Source organism: Anastrepha ludens, chromosome 5 (genome assembly GCF_028408465.1).
Source record: "Anastrepha ludens isolate Willacy chromosome 5, idAnaLude1.1, whole genome shotgun sequence".
Classification (NCBI taxonomy): Eukaryota; Metazoa; Arthropoda; class Insecta; order Diptera; family Tephritidae; genus Anastrepha; species Anastrepha ludens.
This window is the reverse complement of record NC_071501.1, coordinates 21,287,292-21,314,938: the sequence shown is the minus strand read 5'-3', so window position 1 is coordinate 21,314,938 and position 27,647 is coordinate 21,287,292. Positions and strand designations below refer to the sequence as shown.

Below are 27,647 nucleotides of genomic sequence, written 5' to 3'. Positions count from 1 at the left end.
TTTTATTTTAGTTTATTTTTGCAGTTTAAATTTTTAATGTTTGCCCCATCTAAATATATTTACTGTATATGTATGCATAATATACAAGGTGGCGCAAAATCATCCAATTGTAGTAAATAAAAAAATAAGAAAATATTTCAAAAAATAATAAATTTTTTTGGGCCTCCAGCGCTCCGTTGCTGGTCTGTTTGTTATCTACTACCCAGTTCGCAATGTCCAATGTGATTGACATTCGACGCCATTTGCAAAATTTACAACACCTTCCGATAGGGTGGTTAATTTTGCGCCACCTGTAAATCCTATTATTATTTAATTCCTATTTTTATCCATTCAGGAAGAAGTTTTTCTTACTTTAAATCAGTTTCTAATTTCGTCAGATGTTTTTCTTTCCAACCCTTATTCTTTTCATTTTTCCCACTTTCTTTATACGAAATGTTAGTTTCGCTCTTTAAATTTTTTTTGTTTTTAATCTAAAGAAATCTTTTTTATTTTGTAATTTTTTAAATGTAAATTTGTTTTAAGTTTACTCCTGTTTTTTATTTTTATTGTATATTTTTTCTGAAATAATTTTCCCAAGTTCCTGTTTTCACATTTTTAATTCTTTTAGCAGTCTCAATGTGGTAGTATATTTATATTTGATTACATTTTTTGTGCCTCTTTTGATATTTATGATAAGATTTGTTTATTAAATTTTGAATATAATATTTTTTGTTGTTGTATTTCTTTTTTTTTTCGTACTTTTATATTTTTTTAAATTTTTGTATTTTTTTGAATTTTTTTGGATTTATTGTGGTATTTTAATTTTTTATTTTTTATGTAATCTTTTTATTTTTTGTATTTTTCCTTTTGTATTTTTATTTTTTTTTGTATTTTTATTTTTTTTTTGTATTTTTTTTTTTTTGTATATTTTTACACATATCTGCATATTTTATCGTTGCGGCTAACCACCAAAGCGTCCATTTGTTTGCCCTCTAAAAATTCAAGGTTTCACTTCAGCTCATTGGTTTTGCGGTTATTCGCTTGCTCTTAGCAATGTTGTTTATATTTATATTTACACACATATTTATGCGTATTTTGATTTTATTCTACCTTTACTTTTTGCCTTCACACTTTGCTTGTTTGCTTTTAAAAATAGCAAAAATTGCGAACAAAAAAATATTGCACTTTCATTTTAACCTTTTGATATATTTTGGAAGAGAGCGCTGCGTATTTTTTTTTCATTTTTATAATTTATTGTTATTGCTTTTTTTGTGGTAAAAAGTAAAAAAATGTGTCATTATAATATTTTTTTCTTTTTTTAAATTTATTTATTTGTGGTATTTTAGAACTCAACATTGAGTTTACCACTTCAATAAGCAAAATTTGATTATTTTTTTTAGAAGAAGGTTCGACAATGTCGTGCAGTAACAGTTTTCTGGCATTTGCAGATTTTTGCATTGTTTTCTATTTTGTCTTTTTTTTCTTTTTTTTTTTTTTTTTTTTTTTCTTTTGTTTTTGTTTTTTCTTTTTTTCTGTTTTTTTTTTTCTTTGTTGGTGTTGCATTGAACTGTTCATTCATTCAACCTTTTCATTTATTCAATCATTTTCACTTACTTCACATCCACACATACACACCTACATACGTGTGTTCTTATATTTTTATTTCTATATTTGTTTTTGTTATATAAACATTTTAAGGCATTTCAATGCCTCGAGTGCATTCTCACTTTCAATGATTTGTGTTAATTATTACCAAAAATGTTTACTTTGCGTGCAAACAACAACATCGAAGCATCTACTTTAGTTCGAGCGCAAGTTTTGGCTGGATGCTGGCGCTATTTCGTACTCTGATTTATGATTTGTTTAACTTTTTTTAATACTGCAATCTTTGTTTTTACTTTTCATTTACTCCTACTTGCGAATAACCTGTTGCTGCCTCGAGTCTCCTTTCTTCTCCCCTCCAATTAGGCATTTGTTTATACTTTACGGTTATTATTTATGTCAAACAGTTTCGTTTTCGCTCTATATTTGTTTGAACACATTATTGTGATATTTTGTTGTTCTTGTTGTTTTTTTTTTCATTGTTTGTGTTTGCTCTCATGCTTTGAGGCCACCTGTGAATGATTTTTCTAGAATTTTTATTGCTTTTTCAGTTTGTATTTTCCTTGCAGATCAGTTGACGTAAGTTAATTTTTATTTGATAATAATTTATGCATTTAAGTGTAGGAAATATTTTGTGGGTAGAGGAATTATTTTTCCATTTATTTTCTTTACTTTGTAAGTTATTACTGTATGGACGTTCTTTCTTACTTCATTTGAGTCTAATTTATACTTCTGCGCCTCCTCATTTGTTAGTATTTCCATAATTTGGTTCTAGCTAGCCTCCCTTAGCCTTAGCTCTTCACTCCTAAGCTTCTTCTTGATGGTGTGTTGTTTGCCTGGGTCCTATTGATAACGAGACCGCAGCTGTTTTAGCCCATGCGTCCGCTACTTCATTCCAGTTATACTCTGTGCTCTGAGACCCAAATGAGTTGGATGTGATTGTGCATTCCTAACAAACTCAGTTTCTTGATACATTCATGGACCAGTGATGACTTAAGCACATAGGATGACAATACATTGAGTAGCCACCTAGCTGTCGCTCCGAATGTCAATGCGATCATTCCGTAGATTTCTGTCTAAATTGCTCCCTGCACATAGACAGGAAGACGCTCTGAAAACTACCCATCGTCACAGCACGCATTGTTTTCAGGCATATGTACATATATTCCGGCGCCTATGCCTTCGGGTGTTTTCGAGCCATCTGTACACCAGTTCAAGGTACACTCTTAGAGTTTCCTTTCAAGTGCATGGCCACTCCAGTTTACTTTATCGTCTAGTCCAATTTAATGATTTTAGTGATATCATCTCTGGGTAGCTGGACAAGTAGGAGCTGCAAACTTAGCGTTTCCATGTTCTTGGATGACATCACTTTTACTTTACTTTTTGTTTTGTTTAAGGTTAGATTGACTGATTGCTGAATAACTATGTGAAGCTGTAGGGCAGGTTCACATCGCAGCTGAAGCTTCGTTTGCATTGCCATCGCAGAAGCTGAGATCCTACATTTTCTTTATACCACAAACATTTTGATATAAGCCCGATCCGCAAAGATATTCCTTATGATTTCATTTGCCACTGCTTATGTCTCCAACTCTCATGCAGGGCTTGTGAAATGCATAGCTTAGCTGGCTTATTGTGTGGCTATCATCCAAATGACCTCATTGTTGGGGTCGTTAAGTATCCCGTAACAAAAAGTTATTCCACTTACACTCCACTCTCTCTTCTCGCCACCTCGGCATCTCACTCTCCATAAGGTAGTCACTCAGCTAAAAGGTATGTATTCCACATACACTCCACTCTCTCTCATTGCAATGTTAGCGAGCCGATGTTTGGAGGCATACCATATAATATGTATGCACATTTGCCTCACATTTCGTATCCAAGGGAGTTAATCTCTCTCTCTCTCTACCTCTTAAACGCAGATTTTTATAGCGGTAAATCAACGAAAAAAATGGGATTCATTCAGGCACTGGTTTCTCAATTCAAACTTTCCAGTATTTATAACATAGCATGAAATCGACGTAGGGATAAGTGCACTGCTAGTCAAGCAGATTGAGGTGTGAAGAATGCGAATTGTAATTGAAATCATTTAGATTCGTGTTATTGCACTTAGACTCTGCTTATCTCTTTAACAAAGTACTCTCCAAGCGTTAACGGGCTTTTTTCGCGGCTATTGATGAGGCACAGCCTGTTTAACCAAATTGCCTTATACTTGCATATACCTACAATATATGTAAGTTCATACGTGCATTCATACGCATATGTATGGTATATCAAAATTTCATAAAGCTGACATTCATCAAGTTTGATAGATAGATAAATGTTATAAAATTGTAACTTATTGGATTTGTGGAATGTATACATATTTACAACTCAACAGCTGTGACCGAATTACACCCATGATAAACGTTTATTTTTAGATGATACCATATGCGTATATTGTAAAAAAATATGTATGTAGATTTGTATATATGTATGAATCCCTATTTACTCTCAAATACGTATTTACATATATTGACTGATATGTCGAACTGTAACACAGCTAAGCAAAAATGATAAGAAAAAACCACAGCATATAATTGGAAGCCACGAATATAGGGTGCTTCTTTAGTAATTGGAACTTGGGAACAGGAAAAATTAGAATTAAATTGGAAATAAATTTGAAAATATTAGTATTGATGCTCAAATAGCTTTAAGGGGACCCGGTGGTCTAGACCACAAAAATTTCACCTTTTTTGACGATTTTTTTTTTGCCATTCAAATATTAAAATATGATATTTCAACTTTTCGTGTTTATTACTACGTCTATTGAGCATTCAAAAAAAATTATTTTATTATATTTATTATTATGAAAATTTATTTATATTTATTATTATCAAAATGCCGGAAATGACCCTCTCGAAAAATCGGACCCGGACGCCGTAGGTGATTTTGATACTTCCACGCTTCTGAAACACAAAATTCAAGAAGATTCTTTATCAGAAATAGTGCAGTTATGGTCGGAACTAGAACTAGATGATCGTAAAATCGGGTATTTTTTCAGTAATTTTTTAGCGCAAAAAAAAAGGAAATTATTTTAATAAAATTATTGCACTAGTTCCGACGATGGTCATACATGTTGTGAACAACATATTAAGATTTCAAGTGATTTGGTTGAATAAATATATCTTTTCATCCCCGTCGTGCCGAAAAAAATCGTCTCGCGAGATATGAGTTTACGGTACCTATATACCTATGAAATGAGACTTTCAGCTATTAGTCCATAGATGTCGCTAGGAGTGCTTTTAAACCTTCGCAGATGTCTTATTTTTTTCGTCTGTCATCTGTCAACAATATTCAGTTCATTGTTTGTTACGTTTCATACAACAATGCATTTTTGTCGCTCTTAAAAATGTCGAATTTCGTGCCTTCAAACTACGATTTGCGGACATCGTTGATTTTCTGTTATCAATTGAAGAAAAACGCTTCTCAAGCTCATCAAATGCTTATAGAAGCTTATGGTGGACATACTCTAAGTAGATCACAATGCTTCAGGTGGTTTGAAAAATTCCGAAGTGGTGATTTTAGCGTGGAGAACGAGCCACGGCCTCGGACGGCCACCGAAAAGGTTTGAGGTCGCCGAATTGCAAGCATTCTTGGATGAAGATGATGGTCAAACGCAAGAAATGATGGCAGAGCAGTTAGGAGTGACCCAAAAACCATTTCCAAACATTTGAAAGACATGGGCATGATTTTAAAGGTCAGAAGATGGGTGGCGCATGATCTCACAAAGTGACAATGCACCGCCACATCGAACTAGAGCGACCCGGGAATTGGTGGAGGCGTACGATTGGGAATCGCTGGTGCATGCGGCTTACTCACCAGACTTGGCGCCTTCCGATTATCATTTTTTTTGCATCGATGGGCCAAGCACTTTCCGAGCAGTGCTGCAATTCTCACGAAGAAGCCAAAGAAATAGCTCGATGATTGGTTTGCGGCCAAAGGCGGCCAATTTTTTTGGCGCGGCATCCACAAATTGCCTGAGAGATGGAAAAAATGTGTCGTTAGCGATGGCTATTATTTTGAAGATTAAATTTGTAACCATTTTTTGTTAATAAAGGTTTTAAATTGGATAAAATAATGTTTAAAATTTCGTAGTATATTCTTAAGATACTTTACTTTCGAAATATCGAAAACAAAAATCAATTTTTTTTAACTTCTAAACCACCCGGGCCCCTTGAGGCATCTGATTTCCTGGCTGTTCCTGCAGTTAACAGTGAGTTGTATCATTTTTCTCTCTCTTATGAACCGATGACATTTAAAGTAGTTGGAAACTACTTCTAGTAAGCAATTTTTTTTGTTGCGATTATATTTGAGTGGCACTTATTATGTCAACCAAAAATTACTGAATTGAAGAGAAATTTACAAATTAAATATTGCGTAGAGTATTTTCATATGGAAAAACTAAGGTAATAATGAAAAAAAATGGCTACCCAACTGTGGCAGCTGACAGATACTTCTACAGCATATTTATATAGTTATGATGCTTCTACTGCCGGGCGGCACAGTACAGATAAGTTTTCATTTTAAAATGTACCTATCAATGCCTGTTATAGTTTCGAATTTGAAAATATGTTTGGAATGTAGCTTTAAGGGGGTATTCTGGTGTAGACGCGTTAATTTCAGATATTTCTAAAACTAAGATTAAAAAAAAAATTAAAAACATTTTTACTATCCATTTTTTATGGTTTTTATTAATATTGGAAAAGTATAAAAAAAAATTAATAAAAAGAAAAAAATAAAAAAATCGTGGTTTTACAGGCCGTCGGAGTGGGGGCTACATAAAAACGGTGCTCCATGGTTGACATGATTCCAACCCTTGTATAAACAAATTAAAAAAATTCTTCATTAGTTAAGATGTCGCTATCGGATTACGCCAAATTAAAAAAAATCATAAAATAGCGTCAACTGGAAATAAAAACAAATTTTTGTTACCCTCTTTTTTTACCTTTTCAAATTTTTTAAAAATACTTCAAACTTAAATTTTTCAAAATCCGAGGCAGGTGCGATAGACAGATGTATAATAAAAAATTCTTATCAAACTTCAAAGCGATCAGTCAAGTAGAACTTGAGATATCATGACGACCCTCTCAAAAAAAAAAAGTTGTTTTGAGAAAATCGCGTTTGAAGTTTGAGCAACAATTTCAATAGAATAACTTAGGCCATAGAACACTTATATATTATTGAAGTATAAAGTATATATACAATATATATATATGTATAGAATAAATAAAGGTTGTGTGGAATACAAACGATTTTCTGGAAAGAACGAGTCCTCAAGCCGTCCGGTAACATCTGCCGTTCATTGTGCGATTCGCTCCACTCGGCCAGCTTAGACGCCACGTCACAAAATCCGCTGTATCTCTAAAAATAATTCGAATTGTGCAAAGTCCGTTGAAGGGCATATTTTTGAAAGTCTAAACTTTGAAAATATGCAAAAAAATCGTTTTTTTTTTTTAATTTCTAGACCAGAATACCCCCTTAACTCAACGGTGTGCAATTCACTCGCTTTTAAGGTTTGGCTCGCTCACCCTGTCATCATGCACCTATACTGGCTTCCACTTATAAATATCGGCAAATATAAAAATGTCGTCAATTGTTGAAAGGGCGCCTCCGCCTACACAACAAGCCGATGCTTAATGAATGCTTAGATATCGACATTTTGGGGTGATGATGTCGCATGTGGGCCTAATTGGTACTTGATAAGGCCTGAAATGCTTTTAAAAACAAAAGATAAGAGCTTAGCAAATATTTGGATATGTTAAGTTAACCCAAAATGTAGCTGATTGAGAGTGGCGGTTATGTCATGTCATTGCCTTAAATTTTTTAGTGTCGATTATTTCGACATGGTGGATTTTTCACTCTAAATATTTGGGTTATTCAGCTAACATTTTTTTTTGACAATTTTCGATACTATTGAATTCTGCGATTTTATTGATTCTTTTTTAAAATGAATTTTTGGATTTTCGCAACATTTTTTCCGGGCATTTTTTACTTTTTTTTGTTTTTGCTGTTATTGATTTTTTGGAGTGTAATTGTGTTTTTTATATTTCACTAAACTTTTGTTTTAAGTCTTACAAGTTTGTTTTTTGTATTATAATTTTGGCTTTTCCTTCGTTACTATTTTGAATTTTTCGCCAACCTTTAGCTTTCGATTCATTTTTAGCTCTATTTATTATTTATTTCGAAAGTCGGAGGTTTATAGTTAACATATTTGAGAATCGAATCACAAAAATTAACTTGGCTTAGCTTAGAGAAGTTTAGCTTAAAATTAAAAAAAAATTATTAAAATTTAAATAAAACAATTAAACATTAAAAACAGTCACAGAATGGAATAGAGAGCGTGGTGCAAAATTAATCAGCCTGTCGGACGATTTATATAGTACATTTTGAAAATGTCATCATTTTTCACACTTGTGGGCTAGACAGCTGCAGTATACAAGCAGACGGGCAACGGAGCGCTTAAATATCAAAAATAAAGATTTCCTTCACTGAAATTAATTTTTTTATTGCATAAAAAAGTTATTCAAAAACGAAGCTAATTTTGCGCCACTTTGTACTAGGGGCGAGACAGAGGAAGAAGGGGAGCGAGTAGAAATAGGCTATTACATTTTTGGGATTTTATTGACTTTGTCGTATGCAGTTTTACCTATTCGCTGAAATATATGTAATATTTTTTTAATAAAAAAAAAAAATTTTGTAAAAAAAACTTTAAATAAAAAAATTTTTTTCTTTTAATATTTTTTTAAATTCTTTTTTTTTAATATAATTGTTTTTTTAATATTTTCATTAATTTTTTTATTTTTATTAAAGTTTTATGTTTAGATTTTTTCTATTTTTACGATATTTTTTAAATTTTTCAAATTTTCGTTTTAATTTTAGTCAATAAATTTCATTTTATTGAATTTTTCGATTTGATTGGTTTTTTTATACATTTTTAAATATTTCACTAAAAAAACTTTTTTGGCTAACATTTTGCAGATCTTTACAATTTTATTAATTTTTTGCTAAATATTAGGTTGGGTAAAGGGAAATTCCGTTTTTAAAAAAATTTTTTTTTTAATACTTTTGTTGTATATTTTTTTATTTTTTTTAATAAAGGGTGGTTAAGTTTCAAGGGCCGGTGTTGATTTTGAATAAAATACATTTTTTTAGGAAATTATTGTCATTTCTCTTTATTATTATCATGGTATGCTCAATTACGTATGGAACAAAATATCGGCCAAATGGCCGCCGCGGCCTCGGTGGTCCAAATTTTCGATGACGCTGAGGCATAATTGTGGCTCTATGCCGTTAATGTGCCGAATTATCTCATCCTTTAGCTCTTGAATTGTGGTTCACATTCAACATCGGCCCTTGAAATTTAACCACCCTTTATTTTTGTTGTATATTTTAATTTTTTTATTTTTGTTGAATATTTTTATTTTAGTTGTATATTTTTATTTTTGTTGTTGTATATTTTTAAGTTTTTTTTTATATTATTATATTTTTTTTGTTTTTTAATATTTTAATTTTTTTTTTATACTTTAATTTTTATTAAAATATTTTGCTTTTTAGATCTTTTCATCTTTACTGCTTTTTCGCTAAATATTTTCGTTTTTTACTATATTTTTTAGTATAACAGTTTTGAAAATTGTTGGGCTTTATATTAAAAAATTATTTATTATTTTTATGTTATTATTTTATTCGTATTTTTTGTGTGTTTTTATTTGTTTTTTTTTTTCGTTTTTTTTTTGTTTTTTTTTTGTTTTTGTTTTTTTTTTTTTTTGTTTTTCTTTTTATTTGATTAATTTTTCGTCTTAAAATTTTGGATTTGCATGGATGTTTGAGTTTTAGTTTCGTCTTTACTATATTTGTTTCCGCTAAAATTTTCGTTTTTGCTGATTTTCGCTATAAATTGGTGAATTATTTTGCGTTTAGATTTTATTTATACTTGATATTTTAATCACTTTTTGCTATACATTTCAAATTTTTTCTCCAATTAAATGTTTAAGGTTTTTCGGTTTTTTTTTGCTATACATTTTCGAAGTTTTCACCAATGTTTTTTGTAAGAGTTTTTCCTATAACTTTTTTAGTGAATTTTTTTTGATTTTATAAATTTTTTGAAATCATTTTTTTTTACAAATTAAGATTTTCCGTTTTTATTGAGATGTTGCTATAAATTTGCGAATTTTTCGCAAAGTTGTTTTTGTTGGATTTTTTACCATAACTGTTCCAGTGATTTTATAAATTTTTTCCATTGAATTTTATATTTATTTTGTTTTGGTAAAAATGTTTTTTTTTTGTTTTTTTTGTTTGCTCGAAATGTTTGTTGTTAAGATTTTTCCGATTTTATCGACAGTTTGTTATAAATTTTTGAATTTTGCACCATTTTTCTTGTTTTGGTTTGGTGGTTTTATAAATTTTTTCCAATGAATTTTATAACTTTTTTGCAAAGAACTTTATAAAATTTTTGAAATAAACTGTTTTTTTTGTAAAATTTTTTTTTGTTAAATTTTTTTCGGTAATATTGATTTTCAAATCGCCTTCTGCGTCATTGTTAGCCGGCTACGCACACGCACTTGCGCTCAACACGCGAAATTCTCATAAAAACGCAAAAAAATTTTGTTTTTGGTATGAAATGTTGAAACTTGAAATATCTTCATATGGCAAAAGATAAGTCATGACATCATGCAAAAGCAATCGAATGTACTAATTACTAATTTAGCAGCATTTGATGAAAAACAATATGATTATAGAAACGATTTAGCCACCGCGCGAGTGGCGAATGGAACGATTAACACATGGCAATGTGGCAAAAAAAAAAAAAAAACAATAAAAAAATGGCAGAAATGCCAGAAATGGGTAAATGGCGAGAGTTGTTATTAATTTTACGCTGTAATAGTTATAAATAATATATTTTATCATGTGAGAACACCGCCGCAGAAAAATAATGGAACATGAGATCGTGTTGCCAACACCAACAATAAAGAAAAAATGAAAACACAAAACCGAAGAAAAACAAAGGAAAAGCAATAGTGCTTACTGGTGTGTAATAAGTGAAATAGTAACTATCGTAACAACAACCACTACAACAACATGATTGGCAGTGTAAAAACCATAAACTAAAACAAAAACAAAAAAACTAAGCAATTACGCTTAGCTACTTATTATTTACAAATATCTAATTGCGATTGATGACTACCCCGCCGTGCTGATTGAAGTGAGAGTTGCCGCACACCAAGTACAAACACATACCACACACATACACACTCACGCACACTAGCTCATGCTCAAATGCACATTCACATGCAACAGTTTAATTTTAAATGTTACATGAGAAAATTGTGGTAAGTTTGCTGATGATTACATCGCTTCACTTAGGGGGTGTTTCAACGGCCACTGTGAAGCTTCTTGGAAATCGCCGGAAATCTCCAACGATCAGTTGCATTTGAACTTTTGCCACTGCGGGTCATTAGCTTCGCTCACGGCATGCAAAGTATCCGCGTTCGCGTAAACCCATACATACTTACTTACATAGCGCATACATACACACACACACACACAGTGATCGAATTGGAGGAAAAAACAACAACAAGCAAATAACTCAAGCCGGCAAGCATTTAAAAAGAGTCGTAATTGGCGTGAAATAAAATAAAATTAACGAAATACTCGTATGTACATATACGCGCTGTAAGCCATTAACCCCAACAGTGGAAATTTGAAACTGAAGCGTGTCAGCAGGCATTAAATACTTATACTGGCTTAAGACAAAAGCGCCTGAAATTTCGCAAAGTCACACTTTTTACATCATCGCCGAAAATTGAGACACTAGCACGTCGCCGTTCAGCGTTTGAAGCTTGACGTCTGACACCACCTAAACTACCAGTTTAAGGTTCATTAACTTTTTTTTCGGTTTGCTGATTTTTGCGCAACAGAAAAAATTAAGGAAGCGTGTAGAGCGTAGAAGCATAAAAGGTAATAAAAAATTCTGAAAATTATGTGAAAAAGTAAGATTTGGGCAGTGACCACAGGATTTCCTAAGGTGCTCAAGATTTCGTAAAGCATTCAGGGAATTAGCATTTGGTTAAGATTTTGAAAATAACCTTCGGCGAAATATTCTAATATATGCTTAGGGATTTCTGTACAAATCAAGCATTCATAGCAGTTTTAACGCTAAAAAATAGCAAAGAATATTTGTGCCCTCTCGTAGCAGTTAAATCTTTCACAAAATTATCGCTTCAGCAGCAACTCGATACCACCGGTGCAAACCTGATTTATATCCCTCCGTGAAATGTTGCACCAGTTACATTGGAAAATGGTTCATTTCATAGTTATTTGACACAAAGCGCAACAACAACAATTTCTAAAAACACTATAATCTCTGGAAATTTATTTTAGTGGAGATGAATTTAATGAGCTATGTTATAGTACCCCTTTTGTGTCACAGCTATTTCTCTACATAAAATTTCCCCAACTTCAGTAACATTTGAGAGCAGCGCTGTATCCATATAGAGATGCACTGAGAGGCAGGTTAGGTTAGACTTGATTGATAATGTAGAGCGCACATAGAGCAGAAATAGATCCATAGTGATACCAAGTGTTGGTGTGGATGTTTTCCATTTCAATTCAACCGGGCTATTCGGGACATGTTCTTGGATTTCGATGTAACTCAAATATGTTGCTCTCTGGTCAAAATAATGAGACACGTATTTTTTTGTTCGCCCGAAAAAAAAATTTTTCAAGAGTTATCGGCAATTTTGTTTTTCGGCTCAACATCGATTTTTTTAATTATATAAGTAAATTTTTTTTATTTTTAAATGCCCATAACTTAGTCAAAAATGAACCGATTTTAATAGTTCTGGGATCAAAATGATCGCCATTACTTACACGAGCGACCTAATGTAGAAACAATTGCAAAAAAGTAGTTGAAAGTTTTTTATTTAGCAAAAAAGAAAAAAAATGAAATTTTGTCGAAATTCAATATTTTAAAAAGTGTATTTTTTTTTTTTATAACTTTTTCCAAATCAAGAGGACACCTCAAACTTCAATTGAGCTGAATGCCCAGTAGCTAAAATGAGTTGTTTTTGAGTAATAAATTTTTTAGTAAAAAACCTGTTTCGCACTTTTTGTTTTTTGGAAAATAAAAAAATTTTCAACTTCTTTTTTGCAATTGTTTCTACATGAAATCGTTCGAGTAAGTAATGACAATCATTTTGAACTCAAAATTATTAAAATCGGTTCAATTTTGACCAGAGAGCAACATATTTGAGTCACATCGAAATCGAAGAGCATGACCCGAATAGCCCGGTTGAATTGAAATGGAAAGCATCTGTGGTGAGTTTAGTTTATATTTTAGCTTTAATACACAGTTTGGATAATTGAAGTAGGCTGCTAAGTTTTTGATCTGCTAAGTGCAAGACAGTGGCAGAGTAGGTATTCCAGAGTTCCTCTCTCGTTGACTTCGTTACATATTGTGCACATATCGTTCTGCTTTACATAGCTTCAGTTTGGCCGCGTACGATGGAGTGAGACAGTGTCCCGTCAGTATCGCCACTACAAGTTTACACTCTTTCCTGCGAGGAGATAAAATATGTTGTAGTTTGTAGACTTGACATTGTGCCTGCGTAGCAAGATTTTCGCAATCCTGCATGAACTGGTTTTTTCACATCTTGAATTCGCTTCTTAAATTATTGAACTGGAAAGTAATCAAAGAAAACTTCTTTTAAGTTGAACTGATTTATTGGGGGATACTAAATCTGAGAAACATTTAATAGTACCAGTGCAGAGTAACACCAATACAGCAACACTTTTTCAGCAGTATCGCTTACTTTTACTTCAGAGAGCAGTAAATTATACTGTAGTCGAAAAGATTTAGATTATTTAGAGGTTTGCACTTCGACTTCATGGTCTTTTGAGCCCTTTACGCAGCACAGTACGTCATCTAGATCCAGATCCCTCATTAAACTTAAGATAGAGCTGAGTTGGACTGAGCTTATGTGCCTTTTTTCCGGCTGAAATGGCCGAGACGTCTCAACTTTCTTCGCGCTATAGCGCTACATTCAAGGAGAAGGTGTATTGGAGTCTCCGGGGATTGTGCGCCAAAACGACAAGAGTCAGTGGACCATATCCCGATCATGTGCAGATGACTACGCAGTCTGCAATGGCGTGTGCAAATGCCCGTGATCATTCTCAGTTTATCCGTGGGGACAGTGATGAACGTCATACTCAGAGAGCACTCATTTATAGTATCAACTGAGTCAACTGTCACTGTCATTTGTTATTGTCATCAGTCACTTGTCACTGTCATCTGTCACTATCATGATGTGTTGTTGTTCTAGCAACATAAACATTTCTCATACATGTAAGGGAATACTGCTGTAGTGACAATCCTTGGCAGTAACGTAGAAGCGACTGTCGTGGCAACGTCACTATCCTGAATCATTGCCATTGGTCAATGTCATCTGTCATCACCATCTGTCTCTATCATCTGTCACTGTCATCTTCATATTAGGTGGTCAACTTCACGACCGCGTTAAGACTACACAGCACTGCGTTTGTTATGCACAGGACTATGCTTTCTATGCGCTTTAGATCTTCGTGACTTAGGCAGACATACGGGTGGGATCGTGAGGCGTTCCTTATACACCTGCAATGTGATTAATGTGACGCATTCTAAATTAATTAAGTTAGGCATTCTAGAAGAAAAACTTACTTGAGACCAACATGAAATGATTCATAACTAAATTTAATGGCTGACTCGACTCTGCTAAATGTGTAAAAGTAAGTTTTTCGAAAGTTGAACTGAATTATTCGCACAAGTAGGCGATGTCTATGCAAAGTGAAAGTACAGCAAGTGTTGCCCCTTGAACACCTGAGCACCTTCCGTGTCATTGTCCAGTGCGCTGGTGATCTTGGAACTGCGATTTTATTCTCAGTACAAGAAATTTGCAAGTACTTTTTGATGAAAATCACAACTCTCATTCGCTTGGCACCAATAGAGAAAAGTTCCGGGGTCTGTGTGGAATCATTATTGATTAGGAAAGTTTACCTGAGCTGGAGAAAACCAAAACTGCTGCTTCTTCCATCACTTTTCGCTTTGACCCACCGCATATTTCTGCGATATCTTCACAGGTTTAGGCATACTTTCGTAATCTTACTCAGTAAAAACTATTAAAAAGAGCACAAACGCAACTTCAGCAACACAAATAAATAGTTTTTGGGCGTCCACCACTACGTACATCGACACATCGACATGCAGTGCTAGAGGGAATTAATCATTCATCTAAGTGAGCGTCTGTTGTGTGGTGCTAACCATCTGCTTCGCTTGCTTAGAGACTGAAAAAAATCAACAATCAATGGTGTTTCCTTGCGATTAGATTAGGCAAGTTATTGTTGCGATAACATTGCTATTTACACACTACTAATAGGCTATGTTGTTGCTGTAGTAGTGTTTGTTTTTTGTTTTTACTAATGTTTGTTACACTTTGCACTGTGGTTTTTGAGTGCCATTCAAATTGCTGCCTTTTGTTTTCTCATAATTTTTTTTTTGCTCCCTCGATTGTCTCTACCGTTAACTAGCGATTTCGTTTATTAGTAGCCAAGTTGTGGAGTTAGCTGCTTGTGGACGATTCATTTGCGTGCGGACGTGCAAGCGAAGCGGACACAAAACTTTTCGCTACTCGAGATAAGACGTAAAAAAACTACAAAACAAAAAAAAGAAAGTGGCTTATATAAAAATTTTGTTTGTATGAAAAAAATCAAGTGCTTGAAAATCGGCTTAAAAATCGAAATTTTCATAAAAATAAAAAAAAAATAAATAAATAAATATTTGTGTGTGTGTGCGTGCGCATTTACGTCTCCAAGTATACTTGTGTGAATATATTTCTAAAAGTGCGTACGTGATGTCATCAGTAGCATTTTCTTGAAAGCCTTCACGAATACGCATTTCAAAACCAACACAAAAAAAAACATTTACTTTATGAGCAGTAACATTGACTGGCTAACCGAACCGACCGACTGACCGATCGGGTGTCTGTGTGATTGACAGCTTAGCAAAAGCAAGTGAAGCAAAACAAAGCAGATCAGAGCACAAATTTATTGCTGTTGTCCAGCACCAGCACACCAGCACAGTGCCATCATCCAGCAAGCAGTGTCATTAGTAAACTGCTACAACAACAACAACGACAGTATCATCTTCAACATATCAACATAATTAAGCTAAGCTGCCGTAACCCCGCCGTCGTCGTCGCCGTTGCCATTGCCATCGCAGTTGAAGGCGCAACACCAGCGCCCAGCCGTCATCATCATCGAAATCATCACCAAAATAAATGTTGATGTCACGGCGACGTGTTACTTGTCGGACGAGTGGCGACGACGTCGGCACGCGCAAACGCAAACGAAAGCGCTCCAAAGAGGCTACAAAGAGCCACGGGCGGCGGTGCAACGTAGAAAGGTTATAGGGCAACGACCAAAATTGACGACACCAGCAGTAGCAGCGGCAGTGGCAGCGAGTACGTGCGTAATGGCGTTGACCAGGAGGTGCAGTCTCAGCAGTATCAACAGCGACAATAGCAATATGACGTTCAACAGCGCCGCCACCTCAACCATTTGGGACAAAAGAAGTTGTGACGACATGTCGCGGTGAGTCTCCACGCGCTGAGTGTGCGTTTCGTTTAGGTAGGGGAGAGGCTCATCATTTATGTGGGCGTAGATTTTTATTTTCTATTTAAGGGCTATGCTTTCTTTGAAGGACAAATGTCTACGATACGCGCGCTCTGGGAGCAATAGCATTAGCCGATATTGCGTTTTGCGTTTTTAAAGCGGTGTCACACATACAGACATACTTGTACAAATACATACATAAGTACGTACGTACGCACGTACTAATATGGTCGGAAAATCGATGGGTGTGAAGAGTTGCACTGTGTGAGTGCTTGTGGTGCCATTGCTGGAAGTTATATGCATTATATGGTTGCCCTTCAACTAGTTACAGACTAGTCAGCTGCATAATATAATCATTTGGTGAAATATTGGGCTTGCATACATTTCTCCTGCTCCTGCAACTGTTTTATGGAACTAGTTACAGACTAGTCACATACGAGCCTAGTTGGAATATTGTGAAATATCAGGTTTATATATACTATTTTGGATCGTTTTTGTTAAGTAATTTTTGTACTGGTCACAAAGTTGAATCTGGGACCAGCTTATAACGTTCCCACGCTAGTTGGCTGGTTGGTTATACGTTACCGGAACGTTCCGGATTTATATATGTGCCGGTGACTGACACTACATCACTACTTTTATCTCTTTATTTTGCGCAAAGTAAATAAAATAAATAGAAATATTTATATTCTAAAATATCCTATTAAATAAAACCTGAAAACGAATTTTGTTTTTTTGAGATTTTACTAAAAACCCGTTGGCGTTCAAAGTGTTAAGTAATTTTTCTTCAACTAGTTACAAATGAGTTGTCTAGAAAACTATATTTCTCATATTTTTCCGATAAATTTTTCAGCAATTTTTTCTATAAGTAGTTACGAACTATATATATATATATATATATATGTATATAATTTGCCCTTTGTTTTGGGTGTTTGGCCGGGCTTCTCCTCTTATTTGTGGCGTGCGTCTTGATGTTGTTCCAAAAGGGAGGGACCTATTGTCTTAAGCCAACTCCGAACGGCAGATATTTTTATGAGCAGCCTTTTCATGGCAGAAATACACTCGGACGCTTGCCATTGCCTGCCGAGGCGCGACCGCTATTAGAAAAAACTTTTTCTTAATTTTGGTGTTTCGCCAAAATTCGAACCTATGTTCTCTTTGTGAATTCCGAATGGTTGTCTCGCACCAACCCATTCGGCTACGGCGGCCGCCTTTAAATCACTTATAGTATATTTTCCCGACAGTTTTTTCAACCACTTTTTCTGCAACTAGTTACGAACTAGTCACCTTTGAATTTGTTCGTATTAAGTTATAATATATTATATGTTTCCGACAGTTTTTATTAATTTATAATATTTTTCTCGACTAGTTAAAAAATACTCATCTCTGGAACAATACATGGGAAACTATCGTATATTTTTCATATTTTTGGGCAGTTTTTTTCATCCACTTTTTCTGCAACTAGTTGCGAATTAGTCGCCTTTGTTTTTGTACGTATTAAGTTTTGAATATATTTTCCGCACTGTGTTTTCATTAACATTTTCTGAAACTAGTTACGAACTAGTCGCCTATGAATTTTTACGTGTTAATTTTTCATATAATTTCCCGAAAGTTTTTTCAATCGCTGTTTCTTTGACATGTTTTTTTTCATCCACTTTTTCTGCAACTAGTTACATACTGGTCACCTACTGTTCTAGTATGTATATTGTGAAATAAAATGCACACATCGAGTTAATTGATTGCTTTTTTTAACCAGTTTATTTTGTAATTGTCACTTACCTATGGTTTCATAAGCTACATATTTTCTCTGCACAGAGTTCCCTCATTGGCGCCCTCAGATGCACACACTCCGTCTCTCTTAGAAACACATATGTATATGTAAATGTAATCATTTTAACACTCTCGTCAATCAATTACTCAAATCATCAATCAGTCAGCCGTTTTAATTGAGCAAACGTGCAATAATTCAATTGATAATTTTTATCAACTCGATTTGTTATTCAATCGTGCTTTTGTGTTCGTTGTTTTTTGTTTCTATTTGTGCTGTTTTTTGTTGTTATATTTACTAGTGTTTTTTTGCGTTCACTTTTGATTGCTTAATTTGGTACTGGCTTTTGGGCACAGTACTGTTAAGACACTCGAAATGTACTGTAGTGGATGGGGAAATTTGAACAAATGAGACAGAAATTTTATTGAGAGAGAGGGGAAATTCCACTATCGATTATGCACACATGCATTTTAAACCCAATTTTTTTATTTAATGCACGTGAATTCGCAGTGGTTTCTGAAAACTATTTAGTTTTCATTAAACTACTTTAGAGTATTTCATAGGTAAAAAATAAAAGAATTTCTTAATATATACTTTGATGAATTGTTTCACGTTCCATGTATTTGGCCTTTATGAAATTTTTGATGATATTTTTAATAATGATGGTCTATGCATAACTGCAAATCAACCAAGTAAACTTCATCTAACCTGGCGTAGTGCCGGCTAAATTTTGTTAATAGTTAACACTCTTCAGTTCAGGAATTATTTTTTGAGTCTTTAGTACATAACTTTTTCTGGCTAAAAAAGACCCAAAGCAGGAAATAATGCATAATATTAATTTTTTCCTTAACTATTAGACGATTTTTTTATATTCCTATACTTTTCTCAATTTATTTTCTTCCAAGTATCGGGTCTCTTCTAACCAATGAAGTTACCTTTACTGACCGAGCCTATAAAATATTCCGCCCAAAATTTTTTTATTTCCGTTTTCTCAACTTTCAGATAAAAATAATTCTAGTAATACCGAAAATATTTATTAAGCTGGTCATGCCGGAAAGCACACTCAGCTGTTTTTTGGGTATTAAAACCTAACTACAATTTTAAAAAGCTCATCAATTATCTTTTAAATAATCGACAGACATTATGAAATGAACCGTATTGTTAGAGGCTAATTGAGAGATCAGCTTTCTTCTGTCTTTCCTGAGCCTCATCAGTTTTTTGCCGGAGCTACAGAGCTTTATAAAATGAGTTCAACCAAGAAAGGGGCATAGCTGCTCATTCGTCACATTTTCCATAGTATTTTAATCCCCTTTTTCTCCATACCAATCGGTTCTGAAAAATCCGCATGCATTACCTACAATTTTTCATGTTCTCACATCAACATGCAAGATTACATCATTAATTCTCCGCTGCACTTCAAAGAGTAGTCTGCCGTCTGCCGTGCATACAAACAAACATTCACTATTCTTAGCAGTTGGTATTAACTTGCAAAATGTCTACAAATTATTCACCTAATTCTTCCTTCATTATTGACCAACAGAAAGCAATCTAATGAAGCAATACATTTGACCCAAATTGCTCGACATAAATTGTTCCGACACTAAATTCGTCTGGACAAACAAGTCACAAAACAAAGCAACAGCAAACTAATGAAGCAAATCTAGCCGCAAACAACAACAAACCATCAACCAAGCAAGCAACTGCAATGCTGTAGTAGTGAGCGCATCTAAGCAACAGCTGTTCATCGTCCCCCATTATGCCCGCAACTCCGACACTCTAGCAGCACAGTCGCAATATTTCCAACAACTCTGTAGAACTTTGAGCACCGAACCCCTCCACGTACGCTCCCTAGCATCAGTTTTGCCTTGCTCACTCGTGCTTATCAATCGGGAGTATAATTCTCTATCCAATTTCCACACGTCAATAACATTGTTTTTGTTGTGTTATAGGTCTATTTATAAGTTCGTGCGGTTTTACAACAGATGGCGTAACTTGATTATTATTCCATCGATCCACATTTCCAAACATTCATTGGAGAGCTACTGTCGTAAGGCACAAACGTCAGTATAAGTTTTTTATTTGAAGCGTAAACAACAATATTTTTACCACACTTGAAAATGTCGAATTTCGTGCCAAATAATGTGTTTTTGCGGGGAATTCTTCTTCATTATTTTAATATGAAGAAAAAAGCAGCCGAAAGTCATCGTATCTTGGTGGAAGTTTATGGTGAGCATGCTCTATCTGAGCGAACGTGCCAGAAGTGGTTTGCACGCTTTAAAAGTGGTGATTTTGGCTTGGAAGACGAAGAACGCGAGGGTGCGCCGCCAAAGTTCATGGATACCGAATTGGAGGAATTGCTCGATCAAGATCCGGCTCAAACGCAAGAAGAGGTTGCAAAAACTTTGGGAGTTGATCAATCAACCATTTCCAAACGTTTAAAAGCCATGGGAATGATCCGAAAGGTAGGCCATTGGGTGCCGTATGAATTGAAGCCAAGAGACGTTGAACGCCGTTTTATGGCATGCGAACAACTGCTTCAACGGCACAAAAGAAAGGGTTTTTTGCATCGAATTGTGACTGGCGATGAAAAGTGGGTCCATTACGACAATCCAAAACGTCGGGCAACGTATGGATACCCTGGCCATGCTTCAACATCGACGTCGGCGCAGAATATTCATGGCCTGAAGGTTATGCTGTGTATCTGGTGGGACCAGCTGGGTGTTGTGTATTATGAGCTACTGAAACCGAATGAAACGATTACGGGGGATGTCTACCGACGACAATTGATGCGTTTGAGCCGAGCACTGCGAGAAAAACGGCCGCAATACGCCGATAGACACGACAAAGTTATTTTGCAACATGACAATGCTCGGCCACATGTTGCACAAGTGGTCAAAACATACTTAGAAACGCTCAAATGGGATGTCCTACCCCACCCGCTGTATAGTCCAGACCTTGCGCCATCCGATTACTATCTCTTCCGATCGATGCAACATGGCCTGGCTGACCAGCACTTCCGTAATTACGATGAAGTCAAAAAATGGATCGATTCGTGGATTGCGGCAAAACCGACCGAATTTTTCACAAAGGGAATCCGTGAATTGCCAGAAAGATGGGAAAAAGTAGTAGTAAGCGATGGACAATATTTTGAATATTAAATTTGTAACCATTTTACGTCAATAAAGTTTCAAATTTCGAAAAAAACCGCACGAACTTATTCATAGTCCTATTAACTGTGTACTGCTGTGCATTGCCATTCACCTCCACCAACAACATAGATAGAGTAGAGAACAGTATTTTTTGTATTGTGCTGCTATATGCCCAATCTCTCCATCTGTAGCTCCGACACTGCTCCACTCCTCAAAAGTACTACCACTACTCGTTTTCAAAACACAAGCATTTTGCTTTTTTTAATTTTTTGTTGTATTTAATGTGGCTGCTGCTGCTTTTGTTGCTATTTGTAGTTGCAGTATTTCTGTTTTGTATTTTCCCCCCTCTCACGGTTGGTTGGTTGGTTGGCACACCGCGCACCGCTAGCTGCTTGACTGCTTTAGCTGGTTGGCTGGCTGGCTGCTTGTTGGGCACACCAGTATGGCAGCACGCTCGCGGGTTGCGGTGCGATTGTAGAATCATTTTTATTATTAGTTATGACCTCATCATCGATTATTTTGCGGTTGGTTCCGATTGAAATACACAGTCGGTCCCTCCGTCGTTGATTTTTTGTTTTGTTGTTGTTGCTTACACTTGGTTTCATGGGTTCGGCTATAAAAGAGGGGCGTAGAGCGGCCGTCTCTGTACGCTCACTCTCCACATTCATAGGTACTCGTATACTCTCACGCGGTGAAATATACAAGCACATACATACATGCACACATATCTATGTAAGCTTGCTACGAGCAGTACTTTGCCTTCGTGCCTTTTTACCCAACATTCTTGTAGGCGACCAATGCACAAGTCGTTGCGTCGTTGCAGTGATTGTCGCAACTGCCGCTGTAAGCAATTATAGCTGCCACTTGCACACCAGAGGAAAAACATTCAATGAGTTAGCGAGTTGGTCTTTTTTACGGTTGCCCGCTGTGAAGCTTTAGACTGTGATTGCAGTGCTTTGCAGGAAGTAAATGATACCAACAACAAACCTGTGGTCGCCGACGGTGCGGTTCATGCGAACCACATACGAAGATGTGGCGATACGGCCTTCCCATTGGTTGTTGGGTGAGTGGCGCGGTGATGCCAGATTTGTTTGCTCACTATATTGAGTTTGTATAAAGAGGGATTTTCGTTTGGAATTAGATTGTGGGAAAATATTGTTGCGTATGCTTAGTAAATAATTTGAGGTTTGCCAAATCCCTCAAACAAACATTAATTAACTTCTTCTGACTCGTTCAAGCTTTATTTTCATTAAATAATGAAGTTAGGCTAGTCGCAGTTTATATAAATTTAAAAAAACTTTGACGATTGCAACCTAATTTTTTTTTAAGCTATATAAAAAAAATATTCATTGACCTCGTTTTTCTATTTTCTATACAGAGGCTAAGTAATACACATTTGTTTATTCGTTTTTTTGTTGAAGTATTGGTATGAGCCCATGTGTTCTTCAGTCACAGTTTTGTGATACGGTGTCGCCTTTGCAAAGGATTGTGAAAAAATTACGTATTCGAATTAAATTGAACTAAAGTTTTATACTTTTTTCATGATTATTGGAAAACGTTCTGCGTTCAAGAACTTTCTAACACAATTGATCCTTTTCGCATTCTTTATTTATGACATCACCGTCAGCTCTCTGAACCAAGCTGTTTCGGGTTCGCTTAGAAGATGATTTTAAAGATTTCTGGAGAGTGAAATATAATAAATAATAACATCTGACGATTTGAGGTGTACCTTTTAAGCTTATTTACATAATTTTTGTTTATATATTCAAACCAAGACACCTCCTGATGTCCCCCTTGCCACACCTTCACAACGAGGCTTCCAGTTAAAAAATGCTCAGCAAGCAATTTCTGCTTGTGTGTTAACGTAGGAATCATTCCTGCAGACATTTGCTAGAACCTGAGCCATCTCTCAGGGGATCCCAGGAGGTATATTTTTAACTACACTGACATCCATGACAAAACGTAACTTAAAGTACTGGACGGTATATAGAACAGTATATAGAAGGACGCTAAAGGAAATTCGTCGGGAGACTCTCACCACCTACTCCCGATGCCCGTACGCCGTTATGGGAGACTAACCACCACCTATTGCAGTCGAAAAGTTTCAGCTGCCTCATCAGACGCGCGTAACTTTACGGTCTGGATATTTTAGTAGATTAAACTCCTGCAGAATAGGCCCTACATACTCAATACATGTCCGGCATATGAAGGCATCACACGATACTAACCACCTATGTTGAGTTTGACGACGATCAGTGTTACGATCTTGTTACGGTCTGGATATTTTAGTAGATTAAACTCCTGCAGAATAGGCCCTACATACTCAATACATGTCCGGCATATGAAGGCATCACACGATACTAACCACCTATGTTGAGTTTGACGACGATCAGTGAACACAAAGCGCTGACAGGGTCTAGTAAATTGCTACAACAACAACAAAAGCATTTCACACACTTTTTCTATTCATTTGTTCTCTAATTTGTCAAATTTTGTTTAAATTACTCTACACTGCTAATCTTTGTATATAGATTTTGATATTCTAGGGACCAAAAGCAAAAATAAGATGCATTGTTCTTATTTTTACTCTACTTCTAATAGCTGTACAATGCGTATTGATACTAACGTTTCTTTATTACTTTTAGTACAATGATTTTATGAATTTAATACGACTTTTAGAAATAATTTTTTTTTTTATTTCCAAAAAATATTTGATGATATGATATATTAATTACAAAATATGTATACTTTGTATTTTCCATAACAATATTTACTTCAAATTAAAATTCTCATACACTAAGCGAACTACAAACTCTTAAAACCCCTCTTAACAATCCATAGCCCCTCTTAACAATCCATAACCCCTCTTACAAGCCTCATATTTTCTCGCATTGGTTAATCAATTTTCCCCTTAGCAATCTTAAATTTAAAAACTTCCTTTATCAACTTAACATGAAAAAAAAATCCACACCACCCTCACTCATGTACACCGCTTAGCAAACGTTAAGTTTTATTTCACTTCACACCCTTCTAAATTTGGTATCCGTTACCTAAGTAAAGCGAGCGTAACGCCATAAAAAATTGAAGAGGCCAAAGCTATCGAAGCCCTTGGCTGTTTACCGTCATGCACACTCGCACACACATTCACATTGTTATTGTTCACATTCGTCTTTGCATTCGCCTTTGCCTACTCTCACCAACCACGAGACGCCCTCGCTCCAATTAGTAGGTGCTTGTAGGTATGCGTGGGTAAGTTTGTTTATGGCCCACATGCGCCTCAACATGTGTGCTATTGTTGTTGCTGCTGTTGTTGTAGCTGCTACTGTTGCTCTTATGCTTAGGATTTAAATTTGTTATAGTTTGGATTACTTTGGCTTTGTGTTGGCCGTTGAAAGTTGTTTCTGTTTTTGTTTTGGATCATTTTTTCTTGCAGAGCAACAAAGCTGAAAGGCACTAAAATTTCGCTATTTCATTGGCGCGTTCGTACGTTTGTTTGCTCACTTTGCGGCAATTACCTCAGCAGCAATCATTTAGCGGCCCACTCAAAACAAACAAAACAAAAAAAAAAGCATTTATATAAAAATAAATAAAACTCCAGAGCTGCCAAATTTAGCAACTTGCCACCAAGTGTGTTTTCCAGCGTTCAAACGAGCAGCAATGTTATTTTTATGCTTCTGCTGTTTGAACTTTTTGGATAAATTGTTGTTGCTGCTTTTGTTTAGCGTACGCTGTTTAGCTTTGCAGTAGGCACTGCTTGGTGCCCAATGCTGCAGATCATCTTGTTTTTAGCTCTGCTGCAGCAGCTGCAAGCTCGCGTAGGTGGTCAATGGCCAGCAGCTATGCCATCAACAGCACTCGAGAGCTTCGGTCTCAAGCACACTTTGCTCTGCGCACTTCATTGTAGATTTGCTGAAATTGTTGAAAATGCTGAAAATGTAATGAGTTTGGAATTTCAATCGATTTTACATTTGTTAAAAAAGTGTTTAAGTATTTGCGTACATATATGTGTGTGTGTGCGAGTGTGTACATAGATATACCCTGTGTTTGTGTTGGCATATGCAAACAACATTCTTTGCCATCAGCGGGCAGGCCGGGCCAAGCACATTTGGGTGCGCAGTGCGCACAATGCCACCATTCAATGACACCACCGCAAATACACAGCAACAATTTCTCTTCTCTTAGGCGAAACTATTTACAATCAGTGACATAATCATCGCGTTTATTTGCGTTATTTTTAGATTTGATATTTTAATTTGATTGGTTTGCTTGTTTGGCTTTGATTTTTGATTTTTACCATCACTGCTTCTTTAATTTTTTCATATTTACATTTTGTATTTTTTTATGTGCATTAATGCTTGGCTGTTTCTTCTGCTTCTACTTCAAGTGCCTTATTGCGGTATTTGCCCGCTCAGTTGGAAACTATTATTATCTGTTTCGTTGCATTCACTCTTTTAGAGCTACAACTTTTGTAATTTTTGTCCATATTTTTTTTTGTTCATAAAATTTGTTATTTGCTCATTTCCAGTTCCCATTCACGTGGACTTTATTAACAATTTGCATGCATGCAGTTTTACTTCCTTTTTTGTTATTTGCTTGTTTGTTGTTGTTTTGATGTTGTTGCGCTGTGTCGTTTTTTCTCCATTGCACTGCCGTCACTTGAACATATCTATTTATTTTGCCTTAAGCTGACTCTCGTCGTATGTACGTACGTACGTACATACATATGTGCCTGTGTGTGTTATCGTAGCAATGCCTCGGTATAAATATAATCTGTAAATGAATGACCTTTTCGTTGTATTTTAGTTCCCATTTAATTGCTGATAAGAATTATTTAAATAGTAGTATTGCGTATGCGGTATCGCGAGCTGTTGTTGATTTCCTTTTTACACTCGAAGAAAATCATTGCAAGATAAGAATGCAATTTTTTCATTCAAAACGATACTACGACTTTTATAGGAATTCTTATCCATTTATGTTTATTTTTATTTTTTAATTTTTTGAAAAGTTAATTCGATTAAAAATATTCATAATTTATTTATTGATTAAATTTGTAGTTAAGTTAAAATTCTAAAGAGTGCAGATTCTACTCATAATAATAATAATAATAATTTATCCTAGTAGGTGGTCCAATGACCGACACTGCGACCTAAAAGATCTTTTGTGTCAAGCTACCTAATTTAATATGGATGATCTTCTGATCATCCGCGAAAGTTACCCGACCACTACATCAGGTTCTAGTTTGCCTAGTTGTTCTCTGCCTTTGGAAAGGAGTTGGTTGAAAGCCATGTTCTTCCAACAATTTTTCTGCTATACGTATAAACCTTAGTATATCTGTAATAGGAGCTTTCTTTATTTCTTCCGGATCCAGTTGATCACGGTGGAAAATTTGCATTCTGGTTCTAGCCAGTGCAACGCACTCGCACAATAAGTGCTCCGTTGTTTCATCATCCTCAAAACAGAGTCTACACTCAGTGTCCCTGAGAAGTTGAATTCTGTTAAGATGATAGTTTAGATAGTAGTGGCCCGTAAGAAAGCCTACTATTTTCCTGATATCTACTTTCCGTAAGTTAATCAGTTCCTTTTTGTAGGTAAAAGGTCTAACCAACCTCTTGGCTTGACGAAGTTTCAGATTATCTTTCCAGTAAGCTATTCTGAGAGTATGTTCCCACTGGTCTACCCTAGATTTAGCTTCCGCCCAGTTGATACCACAATATGGTTCTGGTCCTATAAGGTCTGATGTCGATCCAGCCCTTGCCAGTTCATCAGCAATTTCGTTACCCTCGATTCCAGAGTGACCTGGAACCCAGCAAAGTACAACCGTATTTTTTGTACTTAATTCTTGAAGATTGTTTACACATTCTTCCACTAGTCTCGACTCCAAAGAATGAGACATTAGTGCTTTCAGTGCCGCTTGGCTGTCCGAATATATAGTTATGTGGGCCCCTTTGATACCCCTTTTTAGATTTGTCAGTGCACAGATCGAAATCGCTTGGATTTCGGCCTGGAAGACACTGGGCCATTTGCCCATGGGTTCTGAAATTTTTGTGTTGGGTCCAAAGATCCCGGCACCAACTCCAGTATTTGTTTTTGAACCATCAGTGAACCATTTCAGACTTTTTGGGTTAACCCAAGGTCCTCCAATTTCCCATTCATCACGGTCTGAGATAATTATCTCATAATTTCTATTGAAGACCCGTTTCGGAATCATGTAGTCTGTTACTGAACAGCTAATATCCCTATCCGGTATTTTTCTTAGAATACTCATATGACCAAAGTCACTGTATTCCTTATTTGACAAGATTTGCATTTTTAGTGCATTTCTAGCTGCACATTTCCATATGAATATATGCAGTGGGGATAATCCTACTATCGCTTCAATTGCAGTTGTAGGACAGCTTCGCATGGCACCTGTTATAGACAAACAGGCCTGCCTTTGAAGGCTTGCCAGTAATTTATTGGCTGTTTCTTGT

General features: G+C 35.5%; 1 protein-coding gene across 6 annotated transcripts in view; it reads left to right on the top strand.

Moving 5' to 3' along the window:
• The window catches only part of LOC128864120 (uncharacterized), an 89,900-nt gene that overhangs the window by 50,342 nt on the left and 11,911 nt on the right, over window positions 1–27,647 (top strand). Inside the window, exon 1 of one of the 6 annotated variants that reach the window (XM_054103634.1) lies at window positions 15,209–16,239. The exons of the other annotated variants lie outside the window; for them this stretch is intronic. Within the exon in view, the coding sequence (XP_053959609.1) occupies window positions 16,121–16,239 (119 nt within the window). The 5' untranslated portion in view covers window positions 15,209–16,120. Of the gene's footprint in view, window positions 1–15,208; window positions 16,240–27,647 lie in introns of those variants that run through there. 6 annotated transcript variants of the gene reach the window in all.